The sequence below is a fragment of the Cydia fagiglandana genome, chromosome Z, assembly GCF_963556715.1.
Source record: "Cydia fagiglandana chromosome Z, ilCydFagi1.1, whole genome shotgun sequence".
Lineage (NCBI taxonomy): Eukaryota > Metazoa > Arthropoda > Insecta > Lepidoptera > Tortricidae > Cydia > Cydia fagiglandana.
Genome location: NC_085959.1, coordinates 7,792,870 through 7,810,874, shown reverse-complemented (window position 1 = coordinate 7,810,874; position 18,005 = coordinate 7,792,870). Strand labels below are relative to the sequence as shown.

The window sequence follows — 18,005 nt, the reverse complement described above, 5'->3', positions numbered from 1 at the left end:
AAAATTTGACAGTTCCGTACAACTGACAGGCTGATACCGTCCGGCGAACTGTTAATCAGTTGGCCCCCGGTATGAGTGTTTCGGTAAGGATAAACCGAATAGTGATAGTCTTACAGTTCGGTTTTTTTGGCATTAGAAATGGGTCAATTTCTGAACACGATTTTTTTTCTGTCCGTGATGAAAATTGCGGGTTAGCATCATATAATACTTACCATTTTTTTTTTTACATAAAGAAGCCACACTTTCACACCGGGTTCCATATGAATTCACTGATTAATTGGTTTTTAGAGTACACTTAAAAATACCTAAAGGCTCAAATTACTACTCCCGTGCCCTGTCCGGAATCTACTTTTGAGCATAATGAAAAATCCTACGAAAAATTCTACATTAGTATCACTAATTTAGTGTCAAATACTTAAACTAGATGATATTTACTATCACTGAGCACATACACTATTAACTTCATTGTGGTAAATAACTCGTGATCGAAGTTTAAATTTTGCCCGAGCGCGCGAGTAAAATTTCGTCGGCAAAACTCAAAGGGCTCTCACAGCCGACGTCTGTATCTGAACCGCCTCGTGTCCCGCCTCACCTGTACTGGCAGTATTCGGCTGATTCTCAAAGCAAGCGGATGTACGTCAAGCCGCGGCGTGTTCGAGCAAATCGCATAAGTATTTCGGAATCCGGGTGGGCGACAATTTTTTTCTAATTTCGATGCCCCTTATAAATTTTATTTCCCACATAGCTTTTCAAAAACAATTGTCATATTTAGGAGCCCTTTATGTATCTTTATGTAAGCGATAACATAACAGTTTGGTTAAACACGATTTAAATTTTTGGCGAATTTTTTTATTACGAATTCTAATTTCCGTGCCCTAATTCCCATAGAATATTTACCTAAAACAGCAGTATTACATTTATTGTCAACAAATTTTTAATTGGGGGCACTGTAAGTTAATTGGCAATGTTTACGTCATATTATTATTACATATATATTGGCATTGAATATATATTATATGTAATAATAATATGACGTATATCTTTCTATTTTACATTTAAGGAAATCTCAGAGAATGCACAAAAATCTATGAACGGTTTTTTAATATAAGTACTATAGTACATACTTACAGGGTGGACCCGAATAACCCGGGCAATTTTAATATGTAAGGTAAGGTGGGGTAAGACTATCACTTGTATGGAATCCTCGTACTGTTAGTCTTGCGCCACCTTACCTTATTCATTTATCATATTATAATATTAAAATATTATATAAACATAAAACTATTTTTGGAATTATTACATATTATAATACCCGTACCCAAGGTGAAGTACATGAAACAAAATGAATCAAATTTACAATGATTTTATATCGTATCGTATCGTAAGCCGTATAAAGTTTAAATATCTGGGAGACCGAGCTTTGCTCGCAAAACATATCCCTACCTAAAAAGTCAAAAATGCGCGTTTTCCCAGAGACACCTAGCTAGATCGATTTTTCATCCCAGAAAACGCCCATATATGATCAAATTTCATCGAAATCGTTAGAGCTGTTTCCTAGATCCCCGAAATATATACAAGAATTGCTCGTTTAATAGATTAGTTGTTATAAATTAGCTTTTCTAATAGGTACAAGAAAAATTAAATATATCCTATTCTTACTATATTATAAATGCGAAAGTATCTTTGTCTGTCTGTCTGTTATCTCGTCACGCTTAAGCCGCTGAAACAATATCATCTTGATAATACATATTTGGCATGGAGATAGTTTGAGGCCTGAAGAAGGACAAAGGTTCTGGGGGCACGGCAGTGCCGCCGCCAAGTCGAGCAAAACAAAGTGGCACGGCCGTACCATCAAATCTCAATAACATTCTATCTAAATAACATTTAATTTGAGCATGTAGTCTAAGAATTAATACAATTTAAAATCCCTTAGTTTTGTCTCTGGCACAATCACTCTCAATCAATATTATTTTAAGGTACTTTTAGCATACCCACAAGTTCCAAATTTGAAACGTAATTAGGTTTTAGCTTTTTAAGCCAATAAAAATCTAATAATACTGCAATATTAGTTACGTTCTAAAGATAACTGCATAATTAAGTTTGTAATCCTATAGAAATATATGCGATATAACGTTGTTAACGTTACCTTTTAGTTCTTACAATTAGTAGGGAAAGTAAAGGTACACTACGATGGACGATGTGAGTATGAATAAAGATGTATTATGATATGTATATACATAGTATCAGTATGGTATGGGTATGTTTACCCGAAAAGAAGGACAGCCTACAAAAAGAGATGGGATCATTTCAATTCATGTAAAAAGATGCAAATCTCGCAACGCAGTTCTTCTACTCTACTACAAAAAAGTTTTGGGATGTAATGTGAAACCAAGTCGGTTATTTTAGTCAGTGCCAGGGGGTATTTTGTAAGCAAGTTTTTTTTAGGAAGATTATGATATTTTTGAGAAATTACTTAACCAACTTACACTTTGAAGATTTTCCCGCAGGGCAGGGACCCCCCGTATACCTACAGGGTGTCCCAGAATTCGACGTCAAGCCGTAAACGGATGATAGACCAAGTCATAACAGTTATCATAAAAATACAAAAAAAAATCCAACTCATGTTCTTTAAAAATTATGGTCACTTTAAAAATACACTAAAAAATCCACATCCTGTAATTATTCAAGATTACACAATAATAAAAAAATTAGAATAAATTATGGAATTTGTAGTAACAAGAGTTAAAGAACCATTACAGGGTGTGGATTTTTTAGTGAATTTTTAAAGTGACCATAATTTTTTTAAAACATGAGTTGGATTTTTTTTTTGTATTTTTATGATAACTGTTATGACTTGGTCTATTATCCGTTTACGGCTTGACGTCGAATTCTGGGACACCCTCTATGTGTAAAGTAAGGCGGGGTAAGACTAACAGTATGAGGATTCCATACAAGTGATAGTCTTACCCTGGTGATAGTCTTACCCCACCTTACCTCATATGTGTTCAAACAATTTTTTGGGTTATTAATTTATGAAGGCAGCATATTCGATTTCTTCAGATTAACTTACACAATAACTTCTTCTCACTGTGCCCCTATGTATTTCTTAGTATAATTTCCTATAAGACCATATACCAGATCATACACCTTGTACCTATCTACATGCAGATACATAATGACACTTTTTAATGAATAGTTTTGTATGTAAAGGTGGACAAGTTTACGAAACTACTCAAAGTATTGTTTTGAAATATGTACATTTTACTAAGAAAGAGAGATTAGTTGCCATTAAAATAAAGGAAAGGATTAGTTAAATACGTAGTTCTTAGTGTAACATACTTTCGTAGATTTGTCGTTCGAAACTAAAATTAAAGAAGGTAAATATGTCCGATGCCACTTCAGTATGGTTGCAGTATATTATTGTAGATTAAAATATACATAAATAATAGTTTTAAGTACCAAAATAAGTTAAGAAAACAATTCCCGTGCCGTGTTCTAATTTCCGTCCTAGTAAAATCTAATTTCCATGGACACACTAATTCCCGTGCCCTGACCAAAATTTTAAATTTAAATAACTTTTATAGTTTTATGAATATTTTTATCCCATAAGAAAATTAATATTTATTATATTTTTTATCAAATTCTCAGCATCTTTTTTTTGTGTAATGTTGGTATTTCAAAATTCCATGGAAATTAGACAAAAATGCTCGTTTGGTGAAATTGACCCAAATAAGGTAAGCAATCTTGATGTGTCTTTTAGGTAATTATAAAACACATTTTAAAAATAAGTTACGGCAAATATGTAATAATTATGAATCTAATACGATCATTTATGTTCTTCTGCTTTTATAAGTAATAGTTCCTGGTTTTTAAAAAGCGTTTTTCAATTAAAAGACATGTCAAGATCGCTTACCTTCTCTAAAGTTCTTTCTAATGCTAATAAAACGAACTATAGTGCTGTTATAATTCTGTCGGAGTTTTTAAAATTTAATTTACGAGTAGGTACGAAAAAGGTTTTACTCAATTTATGTAAACTAACCAATTTAAAGAATATAAAATCTAAGGGATACGGTACGGTAAATATTTTTAAAGCCATTAATTAGACAATCTAAACTCACTACTTTAACATAAACGATGGCGCACAAATAAATAAGTAAAATAGTTTCATTAAAATTGTTTTTAGTTTTGTACAGGGTGATTTCTGGGTCGTGATCCAGAACCACTTTTTCTGACTCTGTAAATGATCCACATTATCATGTGGTAGTATTTTATTAAAAGATAATTACTTTAATTATTCTTATTTTTCAAGTAAAATTAATGTTATACTAAGTTATTATGGTCACCCTATGACTTTTGACATACGCTGTATGGAAAGCGACAAGACGTCACATTGAGTAGGGTCACCAAATTGTATGCAAAAAATGTTTTTTCCTACTTGTCATCTGGAATAATAATATGGAAAATAATCATCATTATTGGTGATAAACAATAATTAACAACATCATTAGGTTCATCTTTGGATTCTGTATGATGTCTGGCTCTCTTGCTCCACGACCCCGAAATCACCCTGTATAAAATTCCCCAACACGTTCGTAGAGAATTGAAACCTAATTAGCAGTCGGATATAACAAAATACCTTACAAAAAATATAATAAATCATAAATTACGTGGAAAACAAGCTGCCGCGAATTTTCAGCCTTGTACAATTTATACTGCGTTATATCAAAGTCGAGGTACATAAACATACACGTGTTTATAATGTTACCAATACCTTCAGCCCACTCTTCAGGGCTTAAAAATAAATATAAGTGGGTACAGTTACCTGCAATAATATGTTACACAACGCAGGCCGCAAAAATATCTGACACGATCATATTTGTAGAGCCATAAGAGTGTGTCACATAGGTATTTTATCGGAGTAGCTAGATCAGTGCCCCAAACGCGTTAGTTCCGCGTAGCATTATTCCCGATCGCATTTTTCCCCACTCGCGTTAGTTCCGGGTAGCATTATTCCCGGTCGCATTTTTCCCGTTAGTTCCGCGTTCCACGTAGCGTTAGTTAACGTTAGCGTTTGGGGCACTGATCTAGCTACTCTTTTATCGGCCATCGAAGAAGGAGATATTATTGCAGGTGACTGTACACGTTTTGTACAATCGGCAGCATAAAGGATGACTCACGCTAGACCAGGGGCCGGTTTCTCAAAAGCTTGTAACTTGTTATACAAGCAGATGTCACTTTTTGGCAGCTTTTGTCAGAACTTGCACTTGTATTACAAGTTACAAGCTTTTGAGAAACGGGTCCCAGGTCGTGCACGGGCCGAGGCGTCCGACATGTAATTTTCTATGACGGCTGATCGGTGACCACGTGGTGCTTTCCATAGAAAACGAAACGCCGGAAGCTCCGGCCCGGCCCCGGCCCGGTCTAGCGTGAGTCATCCTTGAGTCGCTAAGCCAGCGGAGTATTCACAATTATGTAAACATCAGCACATATTTTTTCGCTGCGCTTGTAAATTTCGCTGTGAACTGTCAAATTGTGAAAAAAAAACCTATGTAAAGTTTTCAATGTCTAGCCAAGATGACAATCTTTTGTTTTGGAACCCTTGGACCGCGAGTCCGACTCGCATTTGACCGATTTTTGGTACTGTGGGAATGCAATACAGTACTCACAACGTCATAATATAGTCGTAGTTTACAATAAACCTTAAATCTCTTAAAATCTTAAAGGCTCAAATATAGTTTGAAAGAACTCACATGTACCTTAAGTAGGTTTCTTTACATAGCCAACTATTGAGGTACCTATTTAATCGGTCATCATTTCATCAAATAGGATAGGTACCTGCATCATCATAATTAACTTAAAGGGGCCCACTGATTAACAGTCCGCCGGACGGTATCGGCTTGTCAGTTAGAACAAAATTTTGACAGTTTCAAACACCTGGCAGGCCAATACCGCCCGGCGGACTGTCAATCAGTGGGCCCCTTAAGAGTTATTTTCTTGTCGGTGGAGTATCTTCTAGCTTTCCCTATCTTGCGTCAGCTCTTTGACTTTTTGTTTTGATACGACACGATCCCTACTTTTTCTTTCACTTGTTCTAAAAAGTTGCGTCTGGGTTTTCCTCTACCCCGCTTGCCTCCTATCCGCCCCTCCAGGATAGTTTTAAAGAAGCGGTCGTGTCGTATGTCGATACCGTCCGGCGGACTGTTAATCAGTGGGCCCGTTTAATACGACACGACCTCATTACAGTTAGTGTCCAATCATTTTTCCGCGTCTATTTGCAATAGTTGAATAATTTTACGGTTTAGACTCACTTGTTTTAGTCACTCGCGCGACATGTAATGCCATCATGTGTCATGACATGTCGCGCGAGTGACTAATACGAGTGAGTCTAAACCGTAAAATTATTCAATGTTAGCATGTCTCTAGCTTAAATTCGATTGTTTGCAATAGTGTTCAGGATAGCTCACATTTCGGAAAATCGCATAGTAGTTCTCACAAATGAGCTTTTTGGACATTGGTCCACCACCGGGAGGTAAATATCGAAAACCGTGTTTATTAGTTTGTTTTACTGCCTCTCCCCTATCTAAATTAAACCAGGCGTAGGTCACTCCGCGATTTCGTCGCTTTGCTACAGGTAGCTAAAAGTACATCCGCTTCCACACCAATTTTGGTGGCTAGCCATAAGCCGCGCGTGGCGCTGTCGCCACCTAGCGGCCATATCTGTCCTGATCGTGACAGACGCGTTTTGTTAGAGAGTGAGTCTTCTGTACCTAGTACTATTATTTATTCTGTGATAAAACACAAAGGGGGGCTTTTTCGCAGTAGTGTGGGGTGTTGTTCAATGGGTGTCCGTTTCTGAAAACTGTTTTCAATTCAGGAACTCGAGTAAGTGTACTTCAATTATTCTCGAGTTCCTTCCAACGAGAATATAAGAGGTAAAATACAGGCCAAGTGCGTGTCGGGACACGCACAAGGTTCCGTACCTTCATACAATATGAAAAGCCATAACAGAAAAAAGGGGCTATCTTCCCGATACTTATGATATGACATTTTAATAAGAAGAGTATTTTGGAAAAAAACTACTATATTTCGTGGATATTATTTATCAAGCCTCATTCAAAAGTTAAACAGGAGTGACATAATACTTTCGACTTTCCAAGAAATTAGTTAAAATACAAAACTTTTCGAAATATTATAACCTCGCAGCTATTTGAAATGATTGAAAAAATTAAGCGTCTGCGACGTCTGAGGTTGATAATTCTTTAAGTTTACGTTCTAAGTCAAGTTTAGTATCATTTTCAACTAAATCAAAGATGTAGACATAGATTTCATCGAAATCGGTTCAGCGTTTATTGATTTCCCATACAATCCTATACCGTACCTTTCATTTTTAAGGTATTTTTTGGAATAAAAACTCTCCTATGTTCTCCCCGGGACTCAAACTATCTCTATACCAAATTTTATCTAAATCGGTTCAGCAGTTATTGAATCCCCATACAAATTTCCTCCTCGCTTTTCACACCCTTAAGGGATGATTTTTGAGATTAAAAGTATGCTATGTATTTCCTGGGACTCAAATTATCTCTTATCAAGTTGAGAGCCCTCCCCCCTCCCACCTAAAAATTTACATCAAAAATCTCGGTGGCTCCACTTCTTGAATCCATCCTTGGATCCTAAGGACCAACCCTGCCAAAGGAAATCTCTTGTTCATGCAACGCCGTATGTTAGGCCCAGCACCATCCGCTACTATCTTGTAGGATATTAAATATTAAATTTTATCTTTATGCCGTTTAGTACAGCTTTTATGTCTACCGTTCTCCAATTAGCCCTCAATTGCTCCAGGGTTAACTGGAAGAGATCCCAGAAGGGGATAAGTTCGCCTTTGTACTAATGATGAGTGTTCTTTCACGCTTTATGTTTCTTTTTGTACAATATAGTATTTTACTATTACTACTACTAACGAAAACAGAGTCTGCCGTATACCTAATATCTGTGCATTTTAGTTGGAACATTCCGCGAAGCGTATTTTACCGAGCTCTTTGCCAGTGCCTGTGTTTTCCAATCTGTATAATCACTTCAGCATCGATAAGTAATAGTACCTAGAGGATGTAACAACGCACCAAAAGTATCTTCCGTCGAGTACTTTTCTAAATATAAATAAATCTCTACATGACGATGATGATTCTGACCGATTTCGCTCACAGCGAATGTGTGCTCTAAAGTAGGCAATGTTGACGTACGCGTTTGCGTTAAATGTCGTTTTGTATGGGATTTTAAGTTTCCAAAACGTCCCGCTTGGCGCGCTGTTCAAAATCCTATACAAAAATAGACATAACGCAAACGCAAACGCTCGTCACGCTATCGAATGAAATGTACACTAGGAGTTCTGAAGTAATTTTACAGTCTACAAGTTCTACAACACATTTCTTATTGAGAATGCTAATTTTGACGCGTAGTCTGATCCATTACTTTTGTAGCTGACTGTACCCCAAAGTAGGGTGTGCATTTATTACGGCACACGTTTAGACGGAGGAAGGAGGTCATGAAAATGTGACATATGTATAAGGAGAACAGGCGAAGATACCAAAGTGGTGTTACTCGCTTCGTTTCGCACTCCGCCCAAATAGAAATAAACCGGGCAAGTGCGAGTCGGACTCGCGCACGAAGGGTTCCGTACCATAATGCAAAAAACGGCAAAAAAAAACGGTCACCCATCCAAGTACTGACCCCGCCCGACGTTGCTTACCTTTGGTCAAAAATCACGTTTGTTGTGTGGGAGCCCCACTTAAATGTTTATTTTATTCTGTTTTTAGTATTTGTTGTTATAGCAGCAACAGAAATACATCATCTGTGAAAATTTCAATTGTGTAGCTATCACGGTTCGTGAGATACAGCCTGGTGACAGACGGACGGACGGACGGACAGCGAAGTCTTAGTAATAGGGTCCCGTTTTACCCTTTAGGTACGGAACCCTAAAAAGACAGATTAAGTAAGAACAGTGAAGGACTTCAAGAAGTCACGGTTTTTTTTTCAAGCAGAGCATTTTGACGATTTTTTTAATGCTACTTTTTTCACGAAAATGTTTGAGAAACACTGCATTAAACAAATATTTGAAGTAAAGCTTTTATGAAATACAACCAGCTGCATATTTGCAAAGCTACGCATCACAAGTTTACACACACACACACATATTTACCATACAGTCGCACAGATCCTATAATAGCCAGGTGTGGAATTTCGAGGAAAACCCCCAACAACCACCCCTACCTCCCCCTTTTAGTCTGTTACGAGGCAATCGTTGGAACAAATTAACTGACCATGTGTATGCTCTATTGCTAGGACGTAAGGTCTAATATTGGTTAAGTGTAGCGCTTAGTCTTGTTATTGAGCAATATTTATGTAATAATTGTGCAGAGATATTATTAACGTATTTTTGAATCCGATTAATAACCTAATCCGTTACCACCCCTATGCCCTGTCTGCCTTTTAACCCGCGGGGTGGATCATTTTTGTTGTTATTCTGTCCTGTTAGCCAGGCGACAACGCAAACAATAAAAACTATTGAAATAAATTAAATAATAACAATAAATTAGTGCGGGGCCTACTCATTGAGTTGGCGAGTCGCCAACTGCCATTTACAATTCTGAGACTGAAAAAAAAGGTAAACAATCTTGGCATATCTTTTAATTGAAAAACACGTTTTAAAAATAACTTACGGCAAATATGTAACAATTATGAATCTAATACTTATGATCATTTAATATTCTTCTGCTTTCATAATTAATAGTTACTGATTTTTAAGAAGCGTTTTTCAATTAAAAGACATGTCAAGATCGCTTACCTTCGTCTAATGCTAAAAAGAACGAACTGTAGTTCCCATCGCAGCACAAAAGTGGTTCCACCTCCGGAAGTATGACATTGTGCGCTCGGGGATGGTATCCGCCACGTGTAGATACGGAAATATGGAAGATATATAAAAATAGAGATATGGAAAAGATAGACAGTCGCCATCAGATATATCGGAGCGGCCAAGGTGTCCACAATATCTGATCACGCGCTCTAACTCCCTGACAATAGAGGCGTGTTGAGATATTTGTGAGCACCTTGGCCGCTCCGATATATCTGATGACGACTTTACAGTAATAATAGTAACAGAATAAATGTTATGATGCATTCTACTTATATTCTAAGTACTTAGAGCATTAAGTAACTGGAGACGTCACGTCATGGCTGTCACGTTTTTTGCCGGCGGCTTGGAGTGGATTTTCAGATTGAAAGTGACAACTATTAGGAGAGTGCCCAACGCTAGTACATGAACGTTACTGCGAGAAAATTAAGTGTAAAATATTTTTCTTCAAAATCGTGGCAAATTTTCCACAAATATTAGCGAACGTGACGCGACGCTGTTGTCAATAAGATATCTTATACATATCACATGATATGTTGTAGATATCGCCGAAATATTGAAGGTTACGGATAAGTCTTGATCGAGGACTATCGCGTAGGTACCTACTGAGATATAGCACCATGCTGTTTAAAGCGACATACACGCTTAAGTCGACGATGGAAGGTTTCAAAACTTTCCACGTGAAAAGTCATGAAATATTTTGAAATAAAATATAATATGGGGCACTTGCAAGACAGAAATAAATTTCATAACCTCTAGCGTCCTACGGTCCCAATACCTACTACACCTCTCGTGTCAAATGTTGGTCCATATGATGGCTCCTCTACACGTTGGGCCAACGTAGGCCAATCCAAGGGACGCAGCCATGCGGTAGAATGAGATAGCAATATCACTTGCTCCCTCTAACGCATAAATGCGTCCCTTGGATTGGCCGACGTTGGCCCAACGTCTAGAGGAGCCATGACAGCTGGCTACGAGCTGTCACGTAAAATCTTTATTTGGAAGTTTAGCAGACCTATATTTACGATACAAGTGCGGAAAAGAGGAAATTCGAAACAAGTGGCGATATTATAAAACACAACCGAAGGGAGTGTTTTAAATCGACATGAGTTGCGAATTACCTATTCGCACGTGTATCCTACAACGTTTTACAGTACACATGGCCCTTAAACTTTTACGCACTAGTGCAGAAAAATAGGACCATATTTACTAATTAAAACCAAACTATTACTTTGCTAATCCGCGAAAAGATAACGTGCTAGTCAATCGGTGCTAACCCGTTATATACTTACTTGCGTATTTCTTACATGCAATTAATGTAATATAACTTTTGTTTTCCTTAGATCGGGTTTATAACAATACAATTTCAACTGCATACCACAATACTTTCGATCTAAATCTTACCGCCAGTTTTAATTGTATTGTGGACCAACACTTAATTATTAAACCAACATACCTAATCACAAATAATGTTCAATTCATCACGTCTCTAGATCCAGACTAATCATAGCTTCAATAGCAACGTCTGAGCCTTAAGTTACAAACCAATAAACACTTGAGGTGCGTAATACAATGATTACTACCGTTTTCTGTAATAAAACAAGCACGTTATTACATAATGGCGGGTTTTTTATGACACAAATCTATAAGTACATCGCTCGTATTATACAATACGTTTATCATAACCAGGTATCGTACATTTTGTTTTATATTAGTGCAGCACAGTTGAATAAAAGAATTTTGAAAACATTTTCTATTTGTAACATTATCTTTAACGTAAAACCTCTCGAACGAAATGGAAATAGGCAGAGCGGCTACCGCGAAAACCAAAATTCGCAAATTGCGGGGATCTTTCTCTTTCGTCTTTCGAAGGCGTAATTAGAGTGACAGAGAAAAATCCCCGCAATTTGCGAACTTCGATTTTCGCGGTTATAGCCCTGGGTACATAGGCTATTTAATACAAGATGGACGAAACGAACTACACTCTGGAAATGACCACTGCAAACGCAGCAAATGGCGACCACTGACTATAATAGTAGCCTTACCACGACTGCCTTAGCTTAGCTTAAACTGACATATTCGCTTACGTCTGCGTAACTTACTTTCTATAGGTACATCTCGCACAATATGCGAGTACAAGCGAGATGCATATAAAGTAAGTTACACACACGCTAGTGAATGTCAGTGTCAAACTAGTAGTAAATGGCCGCCGGCCGTATAGATGGATAGAAGATGTAACAAAACATCTTCCGAGCAACTGGTACTCCAAGGCCCAGGACAGAGAGAGTTGGCGCAAATCACGAGGAGGATTCAAATAAATATTTGTTTTACGTATTTAAGAAAACTAATATAAGTTTGATTTTAATGAAACTTTTGTAAACACTGTAACTTTAGTAATGAGTAGGAATAAATGGTTATTTATTTTTATTTCAACATTAACTGAGCCCTGGAAATTGATTTTAACTTGAATTATTTCAACTGGAATTGGGTACACACAATATATACAATATATATAACCACCAATACGAATACCAATTGGCAATGAAAAGTTATTCATTCAGATTTATTCATCCGTCATTGTGGTAATTCTCGAAATTGGAAAACGTGAAAGCATCAACCCACAGGCGATGCAGCCAATATATATAAAATAGTGGTTAATTATTTCAAATAAGCACCTAGTAGTAATAAACCTGTACTGAGCAGATAATAAATAAAATGTATCATCAAATCCCGTAGAATTTTAATAATTATTTTCAAATAACATTATAAGTAATCTTATACGTTTAAATGAGTAATTCTTGTATATATACATACCTACAATGACCTACATATGTCTATATATTTCGGGCATCTCGGAACGGCTATAACGATTTCGATGAAATTTGCTATATGGGGTTTTTGGGGGCGAAAAGTCGATCTAGCTAGGTCATATCTCTGGCGAAACCCCCATTTTTGAGTTTTCATATGTTATCCGGGCAAATTTTGTGAATTAAATGAAGTAAATATATCGATGCTTTCAGCTAGATTTCTTTTTGGAATCTTGAACCTACTTGGCCTTAACCCTGAGGTCCGGGACGGAAATTCCGATATAAAATGTTAAAAACTCTCCTTTTCATTAGTTAATAAAAGGCGTATGCGCCGCCTTATTCAAACCGAGCAAAAATAAACTCAACGACGTTGTAACATGGTACAATTTTCAATAAAGTTACAGAATGAAAATGTAAATACGATTTTAAATCTGTAAGCTCCTTATTTCATCGAGTTTGTGTGAACGTAATGCTATTGTTTAGTTTTGAAGATGTCCTGTTGTGTACACACACACCTGTATAAGTAGATCATGCAAACAGTCATTTGCTTTTTTAAGATTGCTGCGTTGTTGCAATATTAGCCGGTAAAAATTGTCTTGTTTTCTATTCAATTTGTTTTTCATCACATTTGGTCGAAAAACACCTCATTTCATGCAGGTGTACTGAAGGACAAAGGTCTATATTATTCCCGCGGGAGTTATGGGTTGTGAAAACAAGATGTTACTCCCTAGGGAGTTATAACTTTATTTTTAATTTAATTATCACTAATTCATCGAGCCATGTAGGTTATAAGTAAAATACTTTGTTCAAAGTCAAGGTATAAAGGAGTTACTTTTAAATAAAATACAGACGTTTATTAATATTTTTGTTTATGCTTAAAAATTTAAAATTGATTAGTTTAAAGGCCGTTTAAAATATTTTTACACAATTTTTAATTGTGGCTGAATGTTGATGGAAGCCTTCGATGCACGATGCCTACTGTGCCAAAAAAAATTGAATATGGCGAACGCATGTTTGAAATGTCACCGTATTTACGGATGATTTCGCTTTAAAACGTAGGATAGAGATAAACGGAGAACACATCGCTTATGTCCAAGAATACCTTTATCTTGGCCAAATAGTCTCTTTCCAGGCGCGACAGGAGAAAGAAGTCCAAAGGCGCACCGAAAACGCCTGGAAGAGCTATTGGTCAATGAAACACCTGATGAAGGGAGACCTACCTCTATCACTCAAGCGTAGGCTCATGGACATGTGCGTACTTCCAGTTCTCACCTACGGTGCTCAGACCTGGTCATTGACGGAAGCTCAGAAGTCCAAACTCGGGGTTTGCCAGAGAGCTATGGAGCGCAGCATATTAGGTGTAAAATTAAGGGATCGAGTCCGAAACACCACGCTGCGCTCTAAAACTCGAATAATAGACGTAGCTCGGAAAGCGGCCAAGTTAAAATGGGACTGGGCTGGTCATGTCTGCCGAATGCCGGACGACTTGTGGGCCAAGTTAACCACAGAGTGGGAGCCCCACGAGTCTAACCGGGGAGCCGGCAGGCCTCGTCGGCGATGGCGGGATAACTTGGACTCCTTCTTGAGAGGCTGGCCAGATATTGCACTAAATAGAGACGAGTGGAGAAAGAGGGGGGAGGCCTTTGCCCAGCAGTGGGACACAGTGGGCTCTGAATAATAATAATAATAATAATTCGCTTTAACTAAACTTAGTTTTTTCTTCGCAAGTGTGATGATAAACATTGTGTGTAACTCCGGGGGTAAGAATATTGTTATTCTAGTCTTTAATTCATTCCAGCTTACGGCTGTCGTGAATATAATAAACTCTCGTACAATATTCCACTTACCCCCCACATTGTGCTACTATTGTATGATTAGTTCCTTTTTACCTTTTTGGTACAGAGCTCTAAAAAGAATGCACACACAACGTGAGCCAAGAAAGTGCTCTACCAATTTTCGACTCTATCATCTGATTGATAGATTCGAAAAGTGGTAGACCACTTTCTTGGCTGACGGTACATACGTATGGATAGCCCTTTACATTTCGTCATAGGCACATTAAGTTCTATTTTACCGCACTAGTGCGTATATTATGTGCTGTAAAATAGATTTAAATACACTGGCCTAGAGTCGTGTTCAGTTGTTTATGAGCACTCTGTCCGCTCCAATATATCTTCTCCGTTATCGGTACCTTACATAATTATGTCAATGCAAAGTATTTGCCAATAAAATCCATCTCCACGCCATCGCCCACACTGTTAACTGCACAGCGGTGGACCTTATGCCTATTGTAATAAGGTCCACCGATGTACAGTTAGGAGTGTTGCTGTGTATACAAAGAAACATGTAACCGTATAAAAAAGCCGTATCGATTCTAATTGCATTATTAACTAGGCAGGCAGGTGCATTGCGTTTACTGCGAATGACTATATTAAGGCCTTGTGGTCTAATCACGATGCTATCATATTTTCATTAAAACGGCTCGATTCGGAAAATGAATTAGATTTCTACTAGACTTCAACAAGTTACGATATGGATAATTTAAAGATATTTGTAAGATAGATATGTCAAATTTGACGTTTCCGCGATTCTGGAGGTCCTCTTGCACGATTTCGACAAGTTATGACTTAGATATCCAAGTCACATCCAGTCGATATCTAATGTAGATCTAGTTGATCCCTAAATCGTCTCTAGATCTTGTGACTATCTCGAAATCCGAATAGACCTGTTACTCAGTGCATGTCACGTTCCCTCTTTAATCTAACCCCTAGAGTAAATTCCTGGGGATAAGACAGTGAAGCCGAGAAGGTACTGCAGGTTCTGGGCATCCCTGCGTTTCCTTAATTCCGTCCCAGGCGGTGTAATGGGGTGTCTCTCCGGTTTTTACACCAATAATCGTCTGCAATAGAGGCTATGGCCAATGATGAGTGTAGATTTCGTTCGATAGCTTGACGAGCGTTCGCGTTCGCTTTACGACTAATTTTGTATGGGATTTTGAACAGCACGCCAACGGGACGTTTGGCCCCAATTTCACATCGGTGACAGGTGCGACGAATTGTAAAATCACTATTGCTGACGTCACAGGCATCCATGGGCTACGATTACCACTTACCATCGGGCGGGCCGTATTCCTGTTTGCCACTATCATTGTATTATTTAAAAAAACTTTATTATTTCGGAAAAAGACAGATATTTCTCCTGCGAAGTTTCTGACAATTGTCAAGGATTTAGAAGAATTGTAGGTAATTCTTGACAGGTAATGAGTTATATGTCGGAATTTCGTGACAATTGTAGTGTTTCTTGTGACAATTGTCATAAACTTAGCAAGAGAAATATCTGTTTTTTTCCGATATCATAAAGTTTTTTTTAATAATACAATGATGGTGGCAAACAGGAATACGGTTCGCCCGATGGTAAGCGGTAACCGTAGTTCATGGATGCCTGTGACGTCAGCAACAGTGATTTTACAATTCGTCGCACCTGTCACGTTGGTGAAACAGGGGCCTGGAAACTCAAAATCCCATACAAAATGACACTTTCACGCAAACGCGTAGGTACGCGACGTCACGCTATCAGATATTCAGATTGTTTTGGCAGGTTATTAATTAGATCTGTATTTGTTATGGATATGATCTGTAAGTGTCAAAAGTGACGTTTCTGGTTTATAATACGATTTCTAATAAAAAATAAATACATTCGCTGTGCTCAGTTAAAATGACTGATCTGCCGTCAGAATGTTTCCGATGCCAAATTCCCGCATGGATACTTTTCATATTCTTGTATTGGAATGTATATTTTTCATTTCCATAATGAATTTTACTTATTTCCTGTGAATTTTTCCTGTAATTTCCTAGTACTTTTCTAACTTTATAGACACTTTGCACATCTGTAGCTAATAAATATAAATAAATATTATAGAACAATTTTACACAGATCGACCTAGTCTCATCTCACATTTATAAACATAAGCTTACTGTGAGGCATAAGGTTTGTGTTGTGGGCACTAGACGACGATATATATATTAAATAGGTACACCTAACACATGTGTGTATAGAAAACATCCATAACTCAGGAACCAATATTTGTGATAAACGCACAAATAAATCCCCTTTACCAGGGTTTGAACTCGAGACCTCCTGCTTCGTAGGCAGGGTCACTACCGACTAGGCTAGGAGGCTGGGGAGGAGGCAGTTAATGCTCAAGTTTCGACTAAACAGGACGACTTTAAATCTAACATCTTTAGCACTCTTTTTATTACACATAATAAGTAGCTATCGATGATTCATTACAACAGTTTAGTTTGTCTATGTGTGAGCCAATATTTCTGTCAAGACCATTTCTTTTAATATTGATTAGAGCTCTGTTTTCATTGGCCTCGTGTTTTACACACATTTTCCCTGAAATTGTACACTTGCGTTACGTGCCAAGCTGTCACATGTGAATTCGCATTTCATGAATACGGTACTCTGTCGATATATTTACTTACAGAAATTACAGAATATATAGTTATTTATTTTTTATTTAAATTAGTATCACTAGCACTAAAACCAGAATGGTGGAAGAAAATGGACGCCCTTGATGTAATCTTACAAAAGGTAACAATTAACATTCATAACAATTCCCATTTTTTCAATATTGCCCATAACCTCTCGACCCTACATTTGAAAAATACAACCTACGATAAATATCGAAGGTATCGTCGCTATCAAATATATCAGAACGGACACGGTGTTCAAAATCTGAACACTTCTTTATTGTCAAAGCATTTCCATTTTAATCAACTTCTGTTTTACAGACATTGACAGCGACCGTATTTTTCAGGAGTTTCCCACAAAATTAAAAAACACATTATATTCCACGACAACAACAACATACTCTTATTGTTTCTAACGTCACATGAAACTAACCTGAGAAGGCGCGAATCCCAGGAACGACAGTTTCCGCTTGCCCGAACTCATGATTGTCACGTACGTACGTCCGTCGCGCGCGGAGGTCGCGGCTCGACTGAGCGCCGGCACCGGAAGGGCATGCGTACGCGCTTACCTGTGGACGGAAAATTAGCTCTGAAAAATTCGGGGTGAGAAAATACGTTGTATTTAAGGCGATAGTGGACGACCGCCGCGTCTCTATACAGTTTTTTTTGTATAAATGGAAGAAAACGACACAAAAATAAATAGAACATTACGTCATGAAGTTATGGCCATAGTTGTAGTACTGCATGGACTTTAGTTTACGGTACTTCTCATGATTGCCATTTTTTTGTTAGATTAATATTTATTTAATGGCTATCAAA

General features: G+C 37.5%; 1 protein-coding gene across 1 annotated transcript in view; it reads right to left on the bottom strand.

The window, feature by feature from the left end:
• Positions 1-17,747, bottom strand: part of LOC134678762 (uncharacterized) — a 73,132-nt gene extending 55,385 nt beyond the window's left edge. The window contains exon 1 of the mRNA XM_063537460.1: positions 17,620-17,747. Within this exon, the coding sequence (XP_063393530.1) occupies positions 17,620-17,670 (51 nt within the window). The 5' untranslated portion in view covers positions 17,671-17,747. The remainder of the gene's footprint in view (positions 1-17,619) is intronic.
• Between the last annotated feature and the right edge of the window lie 258 nt (positions 17,748-18,005).